Consider the following 19,887-nt stretch of genomic DNA (forward strand, 5'->3'; position numbering starts at 1 on the left):
AAATAAAAAAAAAAAAAGCAGAGTGGGTATAAAATTTTGAGAAAAAACAAGATTTTTGACATTAAAGTGGCAAATCTGAGAGAACATTGAGCCTACAGTGCCTAAGACGCCTCTCATGGTTTCAATCCTTCAAACCATGAGGATTGAATGCTTTAATAATCTGTTGGATTGCGTCCTGATGTACCACAAGTCCTCAAGATATCAACTGTGCTGTAGTACTTCACACACAGGCTGTTACCTCATCCAAATCAGTGTGTTTTCTCATGAATAGCAGCTCACGACAACGACTCTTTGAAACTCAGACGCTTTTGAAAATGTGGTGATTCTGAACTTAAACCACAAGGATTTCTTTATTGCAAAGTCCAATTGAAAAGTAGAATTAAATTAGGTCATCTAAGAAAAAGGTTTTTTTGTATTATTCCTGGCAAATTTGCCATTTTTCTCATTAATTTGCCACTTTAATGTAAAACATGTTGGGGGTTTTTCCATTTTTTTCTTGGAATTTTTCCTGCAGTCCAGACCTTCCACCAACAGAAAGCAATTGGCACATCATGAAGAGAACAAGATATAAAGACTCAGGACTGATAAGCAGCTAGAATCATTTTTTTTCTCAGTTTAAATGTTCCATATTGTTTCCATATTCTATTGTGAATCAAATGTGGGTTTATGAGGTTTGCAAATCATTGCATTTTATTTCTATTTACAATTTTACAGTTGGACATGTAAATGCTTGTGCCTGAATAACAGCACAAACATACGGTGTTGTGTGAAAGTATTTGCCCGCTTCCTGAGTCCCTCTTTTCTTTTTTCTCATCTGTCACAATGTTTCAGATCATTAAGCAGAGTAACCAGAGTAAACGCAAAACGCAGTTTTTAAATGATGATTTCATTAAATGTGTAAAAATAAAATCAAGAAGGGGCACAGATACTTCACTGCACTGTATGGCATCATATTGCACATTCAAGTGCATCCGATACATGAATCGAATTTCTTCTATAATTCATAACAATAACAGCCCTTGATTGCTTGTGAAGACTCATAGAGTGTTATCATTGATACATGCTGCAGTCCATTTGTATTGGACAATAATAAAAGGAGAACAAATCTAAAAACAACAACAACACTGCTGAAATCAAATATTCTTCCACATGCTGATAACAGTCAAATCTCTTTTTTTTCATCCAAATCTATTAAATACAGCAGTCTAACTAAAAGGCTTCACTAGTGCATGCAGTCTCACTTGACTAGTCTCTTTTTTCTTGGCTTGAGACGAAGATGAGGCAGTTGCTTGCAATATAAATTTGTGCTACAACCAACATATGCCCAAAACAAAAACACTTTCATACAAAAATATCAAGCATGTTTCTTTGAACAAAATGTTTAAAATGCAGTAATAACGTTTGGAGAATAGGTGCGTTGCATTTGGCAGTCTGCTAGTCTTCTCCAGTCTTTAAACAACGTTTAGTTGTGCGTTCGGCACCCCCAATCACAAGAGCAGCGCGTCCAGGGATTTTGCCCTGAACAGCAACCGCACACCCATCTTGAGTGAAAACAATACCTAATTTTAAGTGGTGCGAAACACAGTCCGGAGATCTTTGCGAATTTATAGCACGCAGCACACACAGATCAACAATCAGCACCGTTACAGTCACGTGAAACAGAAAGTTTTCACTGGACTTCATGCTGCCTGTGAAGACCCAAGTACACATTTAATGCTTCCAAAGCAATTAAGAGGATAATAGAACACAGTTTATTTAACTGACTAACAACAAGCGTGACCACTTCTAAAAAAGCAGACGTTTGATGGTCTGGTGCATTCAGGTGTGTGTTAACACATTACCGAATCTTCAGAGGAATGGACACCCCAAAGTCAGACCACCAAATGCTCAGAGTAACAGCAAAAAACAGCTACGTGAGCTACATCTCAGAGTCTACACACTTCAGTTAGAATGTTAAATGTTAAAGTTCATGACAGTACAATTAAAAAAAGACAGAAAAAGTCGCTTGCTTGTGAGGACCTACCAGGAGAACATCTCCTCTCTAAAATGAACATGGCACCAATGCTTAGGTTTGAACAGTAACATCTGAACAAACCACAACACTTCTGAAGAATATCTTTTGGCTAAAACCAAACTCAGCATATCAGCACTTACAGCTCATATCAGCTGTGAAGCACGGTGGTGGAGGGGTGATGATTCAGGCTTCCTGTTGGCCATGTGACCTAAGCATCTTTCAGTGACTGAGTCGACCATGAACTCCTCCGTACACACAAGTGATCTAAAGTCAAACGTGTGACTATCTGTCCGTCAGCTAACGTTTGACCCAAATATGGTCACGTAACAGCACAGCAGGAACAGAACGGCTGAAAAGAATCCAGGCGTTACAATGGTCCCGTCGAAGTCAAGACTTCAATTTGATTAAAATGCTGTTGCAGGTGCTTAACAGAGCTGTGTATAAACAAATGCCTGCAAACCTCAATGAACTGAAACAACGCTGTAAGGAAGATGTCCCAGAATTCCTCCACGATAACGTGGTAGACTGAGAAAGTCATACAGTGAACTATTACTTCAAGTTAATACATGTGGTTCTACAAGAAGTTTCTGGAGTTAACGAGTGTCGCAGAAGGAGAGAGGAAGTCGCTTTAGCTTGCTGTAGCCATGTCTGACAAGCTAACTGTTAGCCGACTTACATACAGGAGAAGATTAAATTAATTTTTGCTGCGTTTTCATTGTTGCTACAGAGTTATTATTAAACTGGCAGATTTTACAAATGTGACTGTTTACTCTTTAAATTTGACTTAAATGACATACTTACAGAACAATCCAACTCAGCTTTATATTGATGTAAAGACCCTACAGTAATGCACTTTTACGCTGATTGTTTTCACCCAAAAGGCAGTGCAGACGTTCTGGTGGCAGGGAAGTGATGTATGAGTGCTCTCATGCATGGATGAATATATACACATGTGCAAAATCCTAATAGGAGCTATTATTCTGCCTAGCCACATTCAAACCTCAAGTAAAAGGTGTAAATCTCTGATGGATTTAAAAGATTGTAAAACACAGATATTTCTGTGCTGCTTTTTTTCCATTTGAAATATGTTCTGCTCAGAATCAAACACCTGACGTGTAATTGCATAGAGGGTTTTGTGAAAAGTAGTATTTCTGGCATCAAAGCTGAGGCTGTGCATTAGGTGTGGCTTGCCAGATTGCATAACTCCAGCTTCTCTGTGCTGCGTCCTGATTGGCTATCATCTTCACACATCTCTGGGTTTTCCTCGGTTGGAGGTGTCCTGTGAGAGAGGAATAACAAAAAGTAGACACTCATAAGTGTAGAGGTTTCATGTGCTTTGGAGTTCAAATTGAAGACTGTGTGTTAAAGTTTGCTAACCTGCGTTTTTACTTTCATCCTTTCTTTTGTATTTTGCTCAGACGCAAGCAGGTTTTTAAACAATTACCTAACATCCCAGTTCTCTGCATCCTCCACTGTGTCTGGAAGAGGTCTGTTGGCAGTTTCAGGAAGGGCCAGGGCAAGGACAGCTCCCAGAAGCGGAGAGATGCCGAAGATGGCGAGGGGTGTGGCCGGGCTGTGGTTATGCAGCATGTTGATAATGGGTGCCAGCACACCACCTATCCTTGCAAACATACAGGATACGCCTATTCCTGTTTGCCTTTTGGCACAGCAAGGGAAAAGAAACTGTTTCAGGAATGCGTCACTGAAATAACCGTTTGATGATTAGGACAGAAGTCTCACCGAAGCACCGTGGGGAATATCTCAGCAGTGTAGACATAGATCACAGCAAACGACGCCGCTATGCCAAACTTCCCTACCATGGCGAGACCACTCAGGAGATTGGGATGATCTGCAGACCGAAGGAGAAAAATCATTCAAGTGATGAAATAAATTTTAATATTAGCTTTTTGAGGAAGAAAAAGCATTTTAGCAAGTTTCCATCTTACCTGCAGGCACTGCAAGCATGAGCAGACAGGCGAGGCCTCCGATTGCCAGAAAGCCACTCTGAGTGAGTCGGCGGCTAAAGGGCAGCACGACGAGGACCAGAGAACGAGCTGGGATCTCAACCAGCCCGAACACGAACTGGGTCAGGTAGAGGTCTGTCCCCAACCTGGACACGCCCAGTGAGAGACCATAATAGACCAGCACATTCACAAACCTGTGATTTCAAAGGGGAGAAAGAGAGGAGTGGTAAAAAGCTACAGAGACATTGTCTCTGCTGAAAATGACAGTGAAACGACAAGAAGTCGTACCAAACATAGAACAGGATCAGCGATCTTTTCCTCATCTGAGGCGTGCGTACCAGATCGACAGCCGAGTGACTTCTCTTCCCCTCGACCGATATCTCACACTCAACCTGATGTGGACGCCACAAACGAATCAGAAACCACAAAAGAGGCTTTTACATTTTACCTGTACATTAAAAACATCCCTACACTACTTGATGTACTGTAAATGTTAAATCAAAATATACTATATTTAAATCTAAGTGTTACATTAAAAATCCTCAAACCAGATGTTTTTATAAGGTGTGGAGCATGCTTCAGCTTACAAACCCCATACAGTTATGTGTAGGCTGATCTAGTACTTAGCAGTGTTGTGGTACAGGTGCCTTTAGCCACGCTGGCTTTAAGCAGTCATGATGGCTCATGTAACGACTGCTTATATCTTTGCCGAATGCATTTAGCTAAATCCACAAGGAGCAGTAAACCTCTGAGTCATCAACACCAGGAGTACAGGTCAGCTGATCACCGGCTGTCCACAAAGAAACTACTGTAACTCCCAGTGCACATCATCATGTGACTTATTTAAGTTAACCCCCCTGTGGCACTGCTCCATCTATCTCAGGGTTCCCCACCTGTCAATTTCAATTTTAACACCTGTACATGATTAATAATAAAACATGTTTTAGTATCAAAATTTAAAGTACATAAAATACTCAGTAGTAAAGCAGGATGGCCTTTTTCACAGCCATATACAGGACATTGTTGGATCATTTTTGGCCTGATAGCACTGAAATAGAATTCATGGAAAATTTACGTTTATTTGTAATTTCATTCAAAAAGGTAAAGTTGCATATATTCTTTATTCATTACATGTGAAGTGAATTAATTCAAGCCTTTTTACATATTGATCAAACAATATAGTTACTGTGTATCTCTCCGTCTAGCTCTGTACATGAAACCACGGTAACGGCAGACTTAAAAACTCCTTTGTCCCACACGCCATCAGACTGTTTAACTCCTCTCTGGAGGGGAGAGGGAGGGGAAACAGGAGGACAAAGGAGGGAACAACTAAGCTGTAGTGCCTCTTCACCTCACTGTGCAATACCTTTTGTAAATAGTCAACGGTGCAATAGACTCAATACTTGAAATGTGCAATTCACTTGTATTTTTATTTTTATTCCTATTTATTCTATTTATCCCCTTCGTATATTTTATTTATATTGTCTCTGTATTTATATATATGTGTGTGTATAACTCTGTAACTTCTGTCGGTGCTGTGCTTTTTTGGAAATCGAATTTCCCAGAGGAACCCACCCGAGGGATTAATAAAGTTCTATCTTATCTTATCTTATCTTATCTTAGTCTGGAAGGTCGTCACTAGACTGCAATAGTGTATCACCAGCTGTGAGTCATGACAACCAGTTATTGAAGTTTCATCTGTGCCACAAACTTGCACGTGTTCAGCACACAGCCCGAGAAAATCCCTGCTATCCTGACCATGCATTACACGCTGCATTAAAACAAATCAAGAAAACAGTGTTCTCAGCACGAAACCTCAAGTCCTTCAGCTTTCATGTGGCCATCATCAAATCAGAGGATTCAGCTTTGAAAACCAGCTTAGAAATGTATGTTTTTATTTATTTATTAAGTTTCACTGTATAAAAGTTGTACTCCTCATTTCGTGATTGTCTCATTTTCCTCAGGAAGCTCAGCTTTCACTTGATTCATATTTAATTCTTATGAATATCTTGCCAGATAGAAAATGCCAAAGGGACCCGTTTCATGAGAGAACTGCAGCATGAGTCCTACGAGACAAAACAAAACATTTAATATGGCTTTTTCTTTTCTTTTTCGCATGGAAATGATGAAGACGACGAAATCTCTGCGGCTTTTCCGAGATCATCGCTGCTGATATAAAGGCAACTGTAAGGGGAGGAGATTTCTCTGTGATTATTTTCTTTTAATTTTGTTACAGAGTCGCACGAGGCCACATGAAGATCAAAGGAGCAAACATTTGCTTCCAGGACAGCATGCCCTGTTCACTGTTTTCCCTTGGTTTAATGTAGCATGTAATGAATGCTCACACTACTGGTGTGTGATCTGAAATGCAGTTAGGTTTGTGTGCGATTGCTGCTGGAGGAGTACGAGGTTTTTGTTAGAGATTACAGAGTAAACAGGAGAAAGGTGGCTGTAAAAATAAAGCCTAGCACTGTCACAAACACTGTTTTTGAACCAGGTGATCCTGAACCTGACACACACACACACCTGTACGGTGGGAGGTAAGACACGACCATTAACAAGCGCTGCCTTGCGAAGGAGCGCGATGGCCTCCTCTCTCCTGTTGTTGGCCAACAACCATCTGGCCGAATGGGGAAGCACCCTTGTTGGCATTGAGAGGTCAAACAGAGAGGTAGAGAAAAGGAGAAAATGAGGAATGATAACATGCAAGACACTCATAGAAATGCAGGTGTATTTTCATGTCTGAGCAGGGCAGATTTTATATTCAGATGTCAGTTGAATTTCTCACCATATATAGAAGCTAAGCAGGAAGCCCGGGGCTGATATTGCTAGTTGCAGCTTTCTCCAGTCTCGTATAAGATATGCTACTCCTGCTAGCAGCATATAACCCAGGCCATAGGCATAGTCGGTGATGATACCAGCCAGCATGCGTCTCTTGGTGCATGTCCACTCAGTACCTGTAGAACGAAGCGAGGAGAGGAGAGGAATTGTGGGTAATGGTGGCAAGGGTTTTGCAAAAACAGCTTTCAACCAGTTTATTTGCATATCTGAAGATAATGAAAGGTCTGCACAAATGTGTTCCTTTGTTGTTAGCATAAAGATGAGGAGAGCCTAGCTGTCTAAAGCCTGAATTTACATCTAAAAGTTCTGTCATGTTTGCTTACTCAGCACAAAAAATAACTGTATGAGAACTTAGGTGAAAATAAGGAAAGCGCTAGACAGAGCTCTTAAATGTCTGGCATGGTGGTGCATTAGTAGTCTATGAGGTTTTGAGTCATGTGACCACGAATCTTGTGATCGTTAATCACCTGATATAACCTGTGTGCTTTTTTGGATGTGTAACAAGGTTTAAGTGAGTAAGGCAAGGCAAGTTTATTTATATAGCACAATTCAACAACAAGGTGATTCAAAGTGCTTTACAGAGACATTAAAAAACAAAAACAAATAAAAAGCATGATTTAAAATCGATTTAAAAAAAAAAAACAGCAGATAAAATCAGTAGTTAATGTAAGTTTTGAAATTTAAGCTTAAAGGTGTGGATTTGGTGCTTTATTCAAATGCAGCTGAGAATAGGTGAGTCTTCAACCTGGATTTAAATAAACTGAGTGTTTCAGCTGATCTGAAGCTTTCTGGGAGTTTGTTCCAGATATAAGAAGCATAAAAGCTGAATGCAGCTTCTCCGTGTCTGGTTAAGAAACCGGATCCAGAGGACCTGAGGGATCTGGAAGGTTCATACTGGGTCAGGAGGTCACTGATGTATTTTGGTCCTAAACCATTCAGAGCTTTATAGACCAGCATCAGAACTTTAAAGTCTATCCTCTGACGGACAGGCAGCCAGTGTAAAGACCTCAGAGCTGGACTGATGTGGTCCACTTTTTTGGTCTTAGTGAGGACTCGAGCAGCAGAGTTCTGAATGAGCTGTAGTTGTCTGACTGATTTTTTAGGTAGACCTGTAAAGATGCTGTTACAGTAATCAAGCCCACTAAAGATGAATGCATGGACTAGTTTTTCCAGGTTCTGTTGAGACATCAGATCTTTTATCCTTGATATATTCTTGAGGTGACAGTAAGCTGATTTTGTTATTGTCTTAATGTGTTTTAATTAATTTCCTCAATGCATTTACCAAGAGCCTGTACAGGGCCTTGGTCTCCTGGTGACATTGTGATATATATTTGTGTGTCATCTGCATAGCTGTGGTAGTTTATTTTGTTGTTCTTTATAATCTGTGCCAGTGGGAGCATGTAAATGTTAAACAGAAGGGGTCCCAAGATGGAACCTTGGGGAACTCCACATGTGATACTTGTCTGCTCAGATGTGAAGTTACCTATTGATACAAAGTATTTCCTGTTTTCTAAGTTTTGAACCAGTTTAGTACAGTTCCTGAAAGACCTGCCCAGTTCTCCAGTCGTTTGAGTAATATGTTGTGGTCAACTGTATCAAATGCTGCACTGAGATCCAGTAAAACTAGGACTGACATTTTTCCACTGTCTGTATTCAGACATATGTCATTAAACACTTTGGTCAGAGCGGTTTCAGTGCTGTGGTTCTGTCTAAAACCTGACTGGAAGGCATCGTAGCAGTTATTCTGTTTTAAGAAGTAATTGAGCTGTTGAGAATCTGCTTTTTCAATGATCTTACTTAAAAATGGGAGATTTGAGATCGGCCTGTAGTTGTTCACTTGTGTCTTGTCAAGATTGTCCTTTTTCAGTATAGGTTTAATTACAGCAGTTTTTAGTGGTTCCGGAAACACACCTGATAATAAAGAAAAGTTGATGATCTGTAACAGGTCTGACTCCAAAGTCTTTGAGACCTTCTTGAAAACACTTGTTGGCAGGACATCTAAACAGCAGGAGGAGGAGTTCAGTTGACCTAAGATGTCCTCCAGGACTTTGCTGTTAATAGGTTGAAACTGTTTCATGGTGTTTAAACAGTTTTTTGGTGGACACAGTACATATCCTGGATCTGCTGTTGATGTACCAATTGCTTGTCTAATCTTTTGGATTTTTTATGTGAAGAATTTGGCAAAGTCATTGCAGGCCATGGTCGAATGAAGTTCAGCTGCTACTGACACAGGAGGGTTTGTTAGCCTGTCAACTGTGGAAAATAAGACCCGAGCATTATGGCTGTTTTTAGTGATGATGTCAGAGAAGTAGGACCTCCTTGCACTCCTCAGTTGTAAATTACAATTGTGAAGTTTCTCTTTATAGATGTCATAATGAACCTGGAGGTTTGTTTTTCTCCATCTGCGCTCAGCTTTCCTACACTCTCTTTTTTCATTTTTCACTAGTGTGGAGTTTCTCCATGGAGACTTTTTCCTTCCAGAGATAACCTTCACCTTAATGGGAGCAATTGTATCCATTACATTTAACATTTTTGCATTAAAGCTATTGACGAGCTCATTGACTGAACCTTTGGACAGGCCAGGTGTTAATGGGAAGACCTGGTTAAAGATCTCACTACTGTATTCAGTTATACACAGTTTTGTGATCACTGCTGTTGATATATTTGTGTGTGCTGAAATTGCCCAAAGTTGCCCAGAGTGTTACTCAGGTCTTTAGTCCCTTTGTCCTGAGGGTTGTCCACATGGATGTTAAAATCTCCAACAATAATTACACAGTTGAAATCAACACAGATCACAGACAGCAGTTCACTGAGGTCATTAAAAAAGTCTGTGCAGTATTTGGGAGGCCTGTAAACATTAAGAAACACAACTTTGGATGGGGCCTTCAGCTGTAAAGCCACATATTCAAAAGACTGAAAACTTCCAGGAGAGAGCTGCTTACATTGAAATGAGTCATTAAATAAGACAGCAACCCCCCCTCCTCTCCTGCTCACCCTGGCCTCACTGATAAAACTGTAGTTAGGAGGTCTGTGAAGGTTCTCAGTCATCCAGGTCATCGTAGTCAAAGGAGCTTGCAAAGAAAAGCGTCTGGACTTCTTTAAGTTGCTTGAAGACATTTCACCTCTCATCCGAGAACTGAAGAAGCTGAAGAAGCTGGGCAATGTAACTTCGATTGCTTTGTTGAGGGCGGGGCTCGATGGCAAACCTTTGGCTGCTCTGGTGGGGGGTTTATGGGGGACAAAAAGGGATTGGGCCGGGGGGTAGATCTGAGCCCAGCACTGACCCGCTCCATCATCTCCTCAGTGAATTTCAGGGGTGGGGAGGAGGGAGAAAGGGAGGGGGGGAGAGGGTGATGGCCTGTCAGGGGTTTGGGGGACTGGGGAAGGTCATGGTCCCTGGTCCTGGTCGTTGGTGTTGTTGAGAGAGTTGGAGGCAAATAGGGACCCCTCTTCTTGCCTCTGATGTCTCTCCTTTCTGAAGCTTTTCTGGGCGAAGCTCTTCTGGGTTGGGAACGCAGGCTTCTGCGTTCCCAAAAAATATTAAAGTTGTTGATAAAATGCACTGAGTGGTCAGTACATGCTGATATAAGCCATTTATTCAGTGCAAACAACCTGCTGAATCTCTCGTCTCCTCCTCTGACCGGCGGTACAGGTCCACTGATGAATACAGCTGCATTCACAGAGTTTACAGTATTTAATAATCCAGTAAAGTCCCGTTTCAGAACCTCCAACTGTTGTTTGGACACATCGTTTGACCCTGTATGCAGAACAATGTTTGTCACAGTTGGATATTCATCTGCAATTTGAAGAATTCTCTCCTTCAGGTTGTTGACCATATCGTTAGGAAAGCAGAGGACTTTAGTGTTCTTACCGCACATCCTTTGTACATCCTTTACGGCAGAGTCACCCACAATCAGAGTTTCAGGCCTAGCCTTTAGCTTTCCCTGTGGCCTTTTACTTTTCAACAGATTTTCAGTCCTTACTTCGCTACTTTTAGATGGATGGTTGTCCGATATAGATCCAGGGTCCTTTGATAGTGGAGCAAATCTGTTCTGCAGTTTCACATTCAGTTGTTTTGGAGGTTTGTTGTTAACCTTCCTATTCACGGTTGTCCAGTCCTGTTTCCTCCCATATACAGGGGTTGAAGAGCTTCCCTGTCTTGTAGGAAGTGAAGGCCAGTCGGTTTCAGAGATTTCAGCTCGCTGTGCTCTGCCTGTGATACGTCCTCCCCCTTCCAGGAGACATGATTTATGTCTTGGTTTTGCACCAAGACAGTCCAAGGGGGGATTTTCGCTTGAGGATTTATTATAATGCACAGAGTCTACTTTCTTGGTCATGTTATCTGTGCTCCTTAGCTGTGTACTAGCTTGCTCATCGCCATTGTTTTGAATCAAAGGCAAGGTTGTTTCATTTCCACACAGTCCATTTACCTCCACGTTTACTTCTAAGCGATGAATTTTTGTCTCCAGTACTGAAATCTTCTGCAGGAGGCTGTGGTAGTCATCTGTGGAGAGGGAAGGCATCTTGTTGCTAGTTAGCCGAGCGGTTAGCATCTTTCCAGGCTGTTCAGTGCCCAGACGCTGTAATCAGGCTTCAGCTGTGTGTAGGCCACAAACACACGGAGCGCTGAAGATAAGCTAACTATAAAAATGTTGCTGTTTCTGTTAAGAACACTTTAGTCCTGATGATCTATAAGTGTCCAGTATCCAGAAGCTATCGCAGGTAAGCTCATACGGAAAAAAGGGAAAAAATCTGCATAAAAATCAATAAAAATCAATAAAAGAAGCAAAGTATTTAAAGAGCAAAGAGAGGAAGAGTCCACACTCACAAAAGGGGTTGATAATTTAAATGTCACACAGGCTGCTCTGTAACCATCTGGCAACAACCAATCGTGAGGGAAAAATGAGTATTCTTCGACTAGTTTTTGAGTGGTTTCTGCAGGTTGCTGGCAGTTGTTGTGAAATAGACTCCTAAACCCCCAGTCACACAAGCCTAGACCCATTCAGTGAAAACCTGGCAACCGCTGGTCACAAGGAAAAAATGTGTATCACCCTGCGGGTTGGCAAAAACCTCCTTGAGGTTGCTTTGGTCAGTGGCAGGTTGTTGCAGTCAGCGTTCTCCATTTCTGGTTCTGGCTTTGTCAAGGCTTGCTGCCACCCTGGCCATCAGGAGGCAGAGCAGGTCTTCTACAAATCGGTAGGCTTGTTGTTTAGTGTGCTTGTTCCAGTCCTTGGGCAATGGGCATGGTACTGAACCCTGATGTGCTCCCAGTGCATTTATCAGAGTGTGAGTGTGAATGTTAGATGCAGATGTAGAAAAAAGTGCTTGTAGAGTAGAAAACTTTAACTATAACTATAAAAGAACCAATCCATTTACCATTCACTCAGCTGGCAGTCACAGACTGTTTGGAAATAAGTTGACGTGTTGCATGCAAACGACTGGGAACCACAGTAATCTCAAATCAGAAGCAGGTTTATGGTGCAGCATCCTCTTTGTAACTGATTTCATCCAGCGAGAACCAGCAACCTGCAGGAACCACTGATCAGCATGCTATAGGTGTGTACTGTTCCCTTCATGTTTGTGCTGATATTGGCTCTGGTTGTAAGACAATAAGAACATCTTTGTAGTGAAGTGAAACCAAGTGAAAGAATAAATACTAACCACTGCAAATACTATCTGTGCTTCCCACGCATGTTTTTTTTAAATATATACTTTCAACCAGTCAGCAGTGAACATATCTGCAGGGCCACCAATGTCAGTTTATGTGCTGTTGGCTTTTTTAGAGAACTGTGTACAAATATATCTTCACAGACTCAAATCCCACAATCCCTCAGACTCCACACAGACACCAACCATAAATTTGTATTAGCGGTGTCTCTCAGTGTATCTAATTAGAGCCTCGTTAGCTGTTTCCATGTTTCCACTCTGAGTAAATAAAATTGAAGTTTATCAGCCAGGATATAAAACTATGTAGGTTTGAAATAGTGTTTTAACTGCATTTAATCTGCATTTAAAGTAAATGTAATCACATTGCAACAGATACCAACGTGTTTTTTTTATACACACACTTTTGGGACACTCAACCAGAAACACGCCTGTGCTGGATCTGTGACGATTAATAAAACTTAAAAAGTCTTAACACTGACTAGGAGGATGATTTTGTTGAGGCGTATGCCATTATGTTTTCTTTATTAAAAACTCTTCGGAAAATGACAAACCCTGAAGTCATCAGAAAAGTGTGAAAAGTTTTGAAAAATAATAATAACATTAATAGATTAATTAATTTATAAATTAATTACCAAATTAAATATTTAATATTGAAATGTAAGTTGTTTTTTAGTATAAAAGTTCTATATGAATAAATGAGGTCCTTATATGTCTGAGATGCATCTTATTGATCTGATATTGCTTTAAAATTAAAGTCATAATGAGGAAATTAAAATAGGAACGCTTAAACATTTAAAAAACATAAACACACTATCCTGCATCAACAGAAATGTCAGTCCTGTCCAGAGATGGGCAGTAACGCGTTACAAGTAACGCGTTACTGTAATCTGATTACTTTTTTCGAGTAACGAGTAAAGTAAGGGATTACTATTGCAAAATCGGTAATTAGATTACCGTTACTTTCCCGTAGGAACGCTGCGTTACTGCGTTACTAAAACCGTGATTTTTTGCGAGAATGTCTCACGACAGTGACGTAAGCGAGTGCGCCGTTAGTGACAACAGCTGTGTGCAGATCAACAATGGATCACATATCGAGTGCGGGAGAGAGTATGAGCATGCAGCGTTTAAAGCGTGGAAGTACTGACCTTACTTTGAGTTTGATTCCATAAAAAGTGACAAAAACATTAGTGTCCGCTGTGCGTGGGAAGAAAACTTCTTTTTACAGCGAAAAAAACCCCTAAACTTCCGAGCAAGCACCGAGTAGCTACGACGTGATGGGAAACTCACAGAGACACTGCCGTATCCTTCCACTGACCGCTGCACACCTGCACCAGGGTAAACCTCCGCCTACTGCAGTCCTGCTTTACAGGTGAAAATAGAGCAACAGGACCGCTGAGTCTTTGACTTTATTTATGTTCTGCTGTGTTTTACTTGCATCTATTTGAAAGAGTGAGTGAAAACACAAAAAATATTTTATTTTATGTGCTGGAATGTGCAGAAAATAGGTTTAAATGTTAAACTCATTTATTCAACTCAGAGAATGGTGCATATAATTAAATTTTTGCTTGATGCATAAAGTTAAAAGATTAAAAATGATAAAACAAGTTAAAAAAAGAGACTTTTCCATTTGATTACATTTTGTATGATGGATTATGTAGAAAAAGTAGAATTGGGCTGAAAGATCTATCGCTTTATCACCTCTTCAGGTTGTAAATCGTGTTTTTAAAAAGTAACTAAGTAACTAAGTAATTAATTACTTTTGAAAATAAGTAATCAGTAAAGTAACGGGATTACTTTTTGGGGGAAGTAATCAGTAATTAGTTACTGATTACTTTTTTCAAGTAACTTGACCAACACTGGTCCTGTCATACATGGCATTATTGTTAAATAATTGACAATTTAAAAAAATATTAATGAATTATCTTTTTTCACCATTTAAATGAACCTGAGATTATATATCAGCCACTGTGTTTTATGAAAACATCACTTTTTTTATAATTACTAGCAGCGCTTTCTCAAATTCTTCATCCTTTATTTATGGTTGTCTTGGTGAACATTACGTTTCGAATGGGCAACGTATGTTGAACATGACTCATGAGACATGATCTATATGAAAATCAAAAGAATTTGGATTTATTTAAAATATTTTTAAAAACATATAGATGTTAATAATTGCTACATGCATGACGGTGTTCGTGCACAGCTTCATTCCGATTGGCCCACCCAACACATATGCATACATACACTACAATGATCACAGTAGGAAGGTAAGTGCCTGTCGGGTATTCTGTGCTGACGCTCCACTACAGCAGCCTCAAATCATCATACTCATGCAGGGTTTGAGTATGTGTGTGTGTGTGTGTGTTTGTTTAGTACCAAGTACAAAAGCATTGATGATGACACCAGATATTGTTGTGCCAACTACAAAGCGAAGAATCACATAGACCGGGAAGTTGGGTGCGAAAGCCACAGCGACACCGAACACAGTTTGGAGAGCGAGGGACAGCAGCAGGACGAAGCGTCGGCCATACCTTGTAGACAGAGAGAGGACACAGGAATGTGAGTTAGCCCTCCCTCATTATTAAAGATTTGCACCAGTAGACCCAACGAAACAGAAGTAAAGATATCACACTAAGCTCGAAACACATAAAAGAAAAAAATACTAAGTCTTTATCTAGTTCTTAGTGTAGGAGGTGCAGTTATCAGAAACCAAGTGCTTATAACTTTATGTTCACCAGAGAAAATCTGAGGTTTGAAAATTAGTAACAAAGCTGGGAACTTCAGTTTGCTCCCTGGGCTGTTTTTCTTTTCAGGTGCAAACGCTTCCTTTTGTTCACTTTAGCCCTAACTTACCAGGAAGACCACATATTGCCACCTGCTCACTACCACCCACTGCAGCCTTCACGCTTCAGTTTCTTAACCCTTTCAGCTCCGTCAATAAAAGGGAAGCACAGGTCTCATGACCCACTCCCACTTCCCATTTGTCTTTCTGCAATAGATCTACTGTGTCAGTTCAAAGACTTTTCCAAGATATTGATGATACTACCCTTCTATTGTTTCTAGTTTAAAGAAAAAACAGAGAATGAACAAGAATGTTAAACGTATGGGTGATTTTTACTGTCACACAGTTAAGTCTGAACAGTTTTATCGTGTGTATCTGTAGCTGATGAAGCAAATAAATTAACTGCTCCCCTTACATACAGTTACCACATGCAAAGGCCTACAGCAGTGGCCACCCCTACAGTCGTGCTTTGATGCTGAGGATCTGACACTTTGTTCTATCTGTGCGCCGAGTGAGAAAAGCCTACCTGTCAGCCATGGCTCCAAACACCACCGATCCCACCAGCAGGCCAAACATGTAGATAGATGATCCAATGTTGTTGAACACAGCTTTGCTGCACACCAGGTCCCACTGGTAGATGGAAAAAGAAGTTACTCCTTGTGCATTTGTTTATTTCTTATGTATTGGTGAATGGCCATGCAAATGGTAAATGGCCTGTATTTGTATAGCGCTTTTCTAGTCCCTGAGGACCCCAAAGCGCATTCACACACACATTCACACACTGGTGCAAGTGACATACACTCTGTGGGCAAAGTATCGGGCTACATCACGTAATCTTAAGCACCTCACTTTTGTAAAAGAACTCAATACATTTAAGTGTAGTACTGTAGTAGGATGATATCGGTGAAACAAGTCAGTTCCTGAAATTTCTTTCTCCTTTGATACTACACAATAACATGAAAGTGGTATCATTGCAACGTGGAAGCTTTTAGGAACCAAACCACAGCAACTCATCCACAAAGTGGCAGACCATATAATCTTACAGAGCAGGCCTTTCAAGTGCTGAGGCGCATATTGTGGAAAAGTTGCCAACGCTCTCCTGACTCAGTAACTACAGGGCTCCAGACTGCTGCTGACATTAACATCAGCACAAAAGCTGTGCAATGGGAGCTTTGCACATGTTTATGCAGATCCTGTAGCTGTATCTGGCCCAGTACCTATGTCTATGTAGAGTATTGTCAAAGTAAATTTGCTTGTGTGTTTGGGCTGCTCTTTGCTGATATTGATTATAGAGTATGGTATCAAACTGGCATTGGACAAAACAAAGCACTGTCATAAAGTTCCAAGTGCAAATGGACCTTAGGAAAGGGTTAGAGCTGCATCAGGGTCAGATTGACTGCAACCTCTAAGGAAATATGATTAAATCAGTCTATACTTGCCAAAAATGGCAGCTGACCAGCTGTAAATGACCAGACACTGATGATTTTCAAATTACACTGTCATTTGTTTCTGTTCTGGCTCATTAAACGTATAACATAAAATAGTCCTTGCACACAAACTGAACCTTCCAAAGTCCAAGAAGAAGTGGCAAAACTGTCCAGGATATGGTCGCAGTACAAAATGATGGCAATCATTTCTGAATCCCTTTATTGAGACAGTGACTTTTAGTCAAGGAAAATATGTGGCACTACAGCACAATATCAAGGACACAAGAACCTTTATGCCAAGAAGACTCTTATGTAATATAATACAAACTGTTGTTGATTAATTTGTGTATGATTACAACAGCAGCCGTGAACAGCAGGGGTGCAGCAGGGTGTGAGTGGGGCCAGTTGCTTATTTTGGCTCCAAGGCCCTTTGGAAAGCTAATGTGGATGTTTGCTGTGCTGGGTTCATTACTCTTTATCATCACATCAGTCTTTCATGAAATAATTTCTCAGATTTTTACATATTTGAATTTTATTTTATTTTATTCATGTTTTTCCTTATTTAGCTCCTTTCTTTTCCATGGATTTTGAGATATTTGCCTTGCCATATTGTTTTATTACATGCATTTAGCACAAAAAATAAGAACATTTATGTTTGGTTGATTATTTCTTTGGACAGCCAGTTTATTTGGGTGCCACATTGGGTGCCAAATGGTGCCACGTTTGTAAGAAAAATGCATTTGTGGGTTGAGCAGCAGAGCTGAGTATGTGGATCGCACCGATGAAAAACCTGCAAATCTTCTCTTAAATCGTGACTCTTGTTTGGTGTTGTTTATTGGGTTATATCAGGGGTGGGCAATTCCAGGCCTCGAGGGCCGGTGTCCTGCAGGTTTTAGATCTCACCTTGGGTCAACACACCTGAATCACATGATTAGTTCATTACCAAGCCTCTGGAGAACTTCAGGGCATGTTTAGGAGCTATTTAGCCATTTAAATCAGCTGTGTTGGTTCAAGGACATCTAAAACCTGCAGGGACACCGGCCCTCGAGGCCTGGAGTTGCCCACCCCTGGGTTATATGATTGAAGTCTGAAGAAACAAGAGATATTGGCAGATTAACAACTGATTCATTTATCAAACAGGGGCCTCTGCAGCATGTAGAAAAGCCGTACACAGCCACAACAGCCCGGCACCTCCTCCTCACTAGTTTGGCCACACACTGCTTTGGCATGGCATCCCAGTCTTAATCACTATTTGTCGCATTTCAGACAATGTTGTTGTGCTGGTCACAGAAAATGTAGCAACAGCGATTAAGATTTGTCAAGTTTTTCACGGCACAACCCACGTACTCAACTCTGCTGCTCAACCCACAAATGCATTTTCCTGACAATTGTCACGACATTAAAGGGAAAACAAATAAGCTATGATTTATTGCCAAGAAGCATTGTCATATGACCACATGTCATAAGAACAACACAAATATTTGTCAAAAACAGGCTAAATAAAGAAAACTATATTGTTATATAGGTAGCCTACATAAAACACTAAATTCAGGTTTTGCCAAAAAGTGATTTCCAATGTTTCTATGCGTTTTCTATGTGTAATATCTTTATTTATATTGGTAAATAGAGTTTAGTGAACAGAATTTACAAAGGGTTACATAAAAAATGCAAGCTCTTCATATCTTTATGACTGCGACATTATAACCAGTGTAGTCCTTTATGGTCAATTAAAATATCTTCCTAGGAAATTTAAAAAAAATAATAATTAAAATTTCCTTCTAGATATTTGTTGCAAATTCTGCTACCCACTTGGTCACATAAGTCGTAAGTCAATGAGACTTTTTAACTGGATAAATAAAAGATCGATGAAAGTCACTTTGCCAAAAACTTATTGCGGCTTCTACCCTGTGACAGAAATGTTCTTTCTGGCACTTAACGAATTAATATCATTCACGCGGGACAGATTGTACATGTGTTTCACATATTATAGGCCAACATTGCAAGTAAATAACCGTAATTTGACATCTTAATAAAATTTTTAAGTGCTTCCCTTTTTTTCTGCTTATAAAACAGTAAATTTGGGAATCAACGGCTAACAACAACGATTATATTTTAGCATTAAAAAATATAATTTAAATAAAAGAATTTAAGCACGCTTGGATTAGGCTTTGCAGAAACAAAAGAAGATGATTTTGGTAAATATCAATACGGTTAATTTAGACATAAACGCTACACTAGGTGTTGGTCTAATAAATGTTTTAAACACTGGTAGTTTTGGCTGCTGTAACACAAAAAAGTCCCAACTTTGGGATAAAGATACCACACCATAGCTTAAAAACCACACTGGCAGCAAATGATCTTTGGATATGTCTTTTTATATATTAGTGAGATTAAAATCCTTACTCTGATACTTATAATAAGTATTTAATAGGTAATATAAGCAATAAAAAGTATCAAATGATAGCCTACCGTCTACTATTTGACACCTTTTTGTCGCTTTTTTTGATTTCCGCCTCTTTTCCCAGCATGAAAGTGAACTGATTAATGACTAAAGTTGATCTTCAGCCCAAACCGAACAGACCAGATGGTCATGTTTCTGTACCTCGGTGACGGTGGTGCTCTCAAAAGTCTCCCTGCTGTAGACCCATCCGTCACTGCACGGCACGCGCTGAGTGCCGTTGCCCAGCAGCACGACATCCTGCGAGAAGCAGGAGGAGTTGGAGAGGCTGAAGTTCAGGGTGGCTGAATACAGGGACTGATTCCCCGCTGCTGGACTCGAGCCCTCGCGGCACTGATGAGGCGGCGTGGCTCCGGTGAAGATGCTCACCAGCATGTGGAAGGCGAGGAGGATCTGAGGTAGACATATCCATATGTAGAGAATTTTCTGGTATCTGCCAAAGCCTCCAATGGCAGAGAGGATCTGATCGAAATTCATTTCAAATGTAGGTCAAATTGGCTCCAATGGAGTGGATGAGCCGGGGAGATGGAGGCGGAAGATGGTTGTAAATACCGACCAGATACTGAGGCGGTGTTATGGAGACAAACAAGATAAATTACCATGTGCTGCCGTGGTCAGTCCACGTGAAGTTGTTTAACAATTACTGAAACGAGCTCAAGAAGGTTATCCTCCCTCTGCAAACACACTCTCGCCTCACGGGCAGCGAGTGTCTGCAGATGAGGCTTCACAGAGAT

At 40.5% G+C, this 19,887-nt stretch overlaps 1 protein-coding gene across 2 annotated transcripts; it reads right to left on the minus strand.

Moving 5' to 3' along the window:
- Positions 1-10: 10 nt before the first annotated feature.
- Positions 11-19,692, minus strand: si:dkey-166k12.1 (solute carrier family 22 member 13). Of its 2 annotated transcripts, none has more exons than XR_001167269.3 (10): positions 19,298-19,692; positions 15,795-15,898; positions 14,863-15,017; positions 6,767-6,935; positions 6,505-6,619; positions 4,267-4,370; positions 3,961-4,172; positions 3,755-3,863; positions 3,392-3,671; positions 11-3,293 (listed from the first exon to the last, which is right to left on the minus strand). XR_001167269.3 is itself a non-coding variant. In XM_012915735.5 (10 exons), exons 1-10 carry the CDS (start codon positions 19,628-19,630, stop codon positions 3,191-3,193), a joined length of 1,617 nt encoding a protein of 538 aa, XP_012771189.1. In that variant the 5' UTR covers positions 19,631-19,692; the 3' UTR covers positions 11-3,190. The 2 variants fall into 2 exon arrangements, 1 of the variants encoding a protein (XP_012771189.1); XM_012915735.5 differs by having other exon boundaries at positions 3,459-3,671.
- Between the last annotated feature and the right edge of the window lie 195 nt (positions 19,693-19,887).

The sequence above is a fragment of the Maylandia zebra genome, linkage group LG22 (genome assembly GCF_041146795.1).
Source record: "Maylandia zebra isolate NMK-2024a linkage group LG22, Mzebra_GT3a, whole genome shotgun sequence".
Taxonomy (NCBI): Eukaryota; Metazoa; Chordata; class Actinopteri; order Cichliformes; family Cichlidae; genus Maylandia; species Maylandia zebra.

What these genes read in the sequence shown, in the direction of transcription:
- si:dkey-166k12.1 (XM_012915735.5), bottom strand. Translation starts at nt 19,630, where the DNA reads ATGAATTTCGATCAGATCCTCTCTGCCATTGGAGGCTTTGGCAGATAC. An exon ending in CATGCTTGCAGTGCCTGCAG is followed by an intron (nt 3,864 to 3,960) that starts GTAAGATGGAAA and finishes TTCGGTCTGCAG; the next exon opens with ATCATCCCAATCTCCTGAGT. An exon ending in GCAGAGAACTGGGATGTTAG is followed by an intron (nt 3,294 to 3,458) that starts GTAATTGTTTAA and finishes CCTCTCTCACAG; the next exon opens with GACACCTCCAACCGAGGAAA.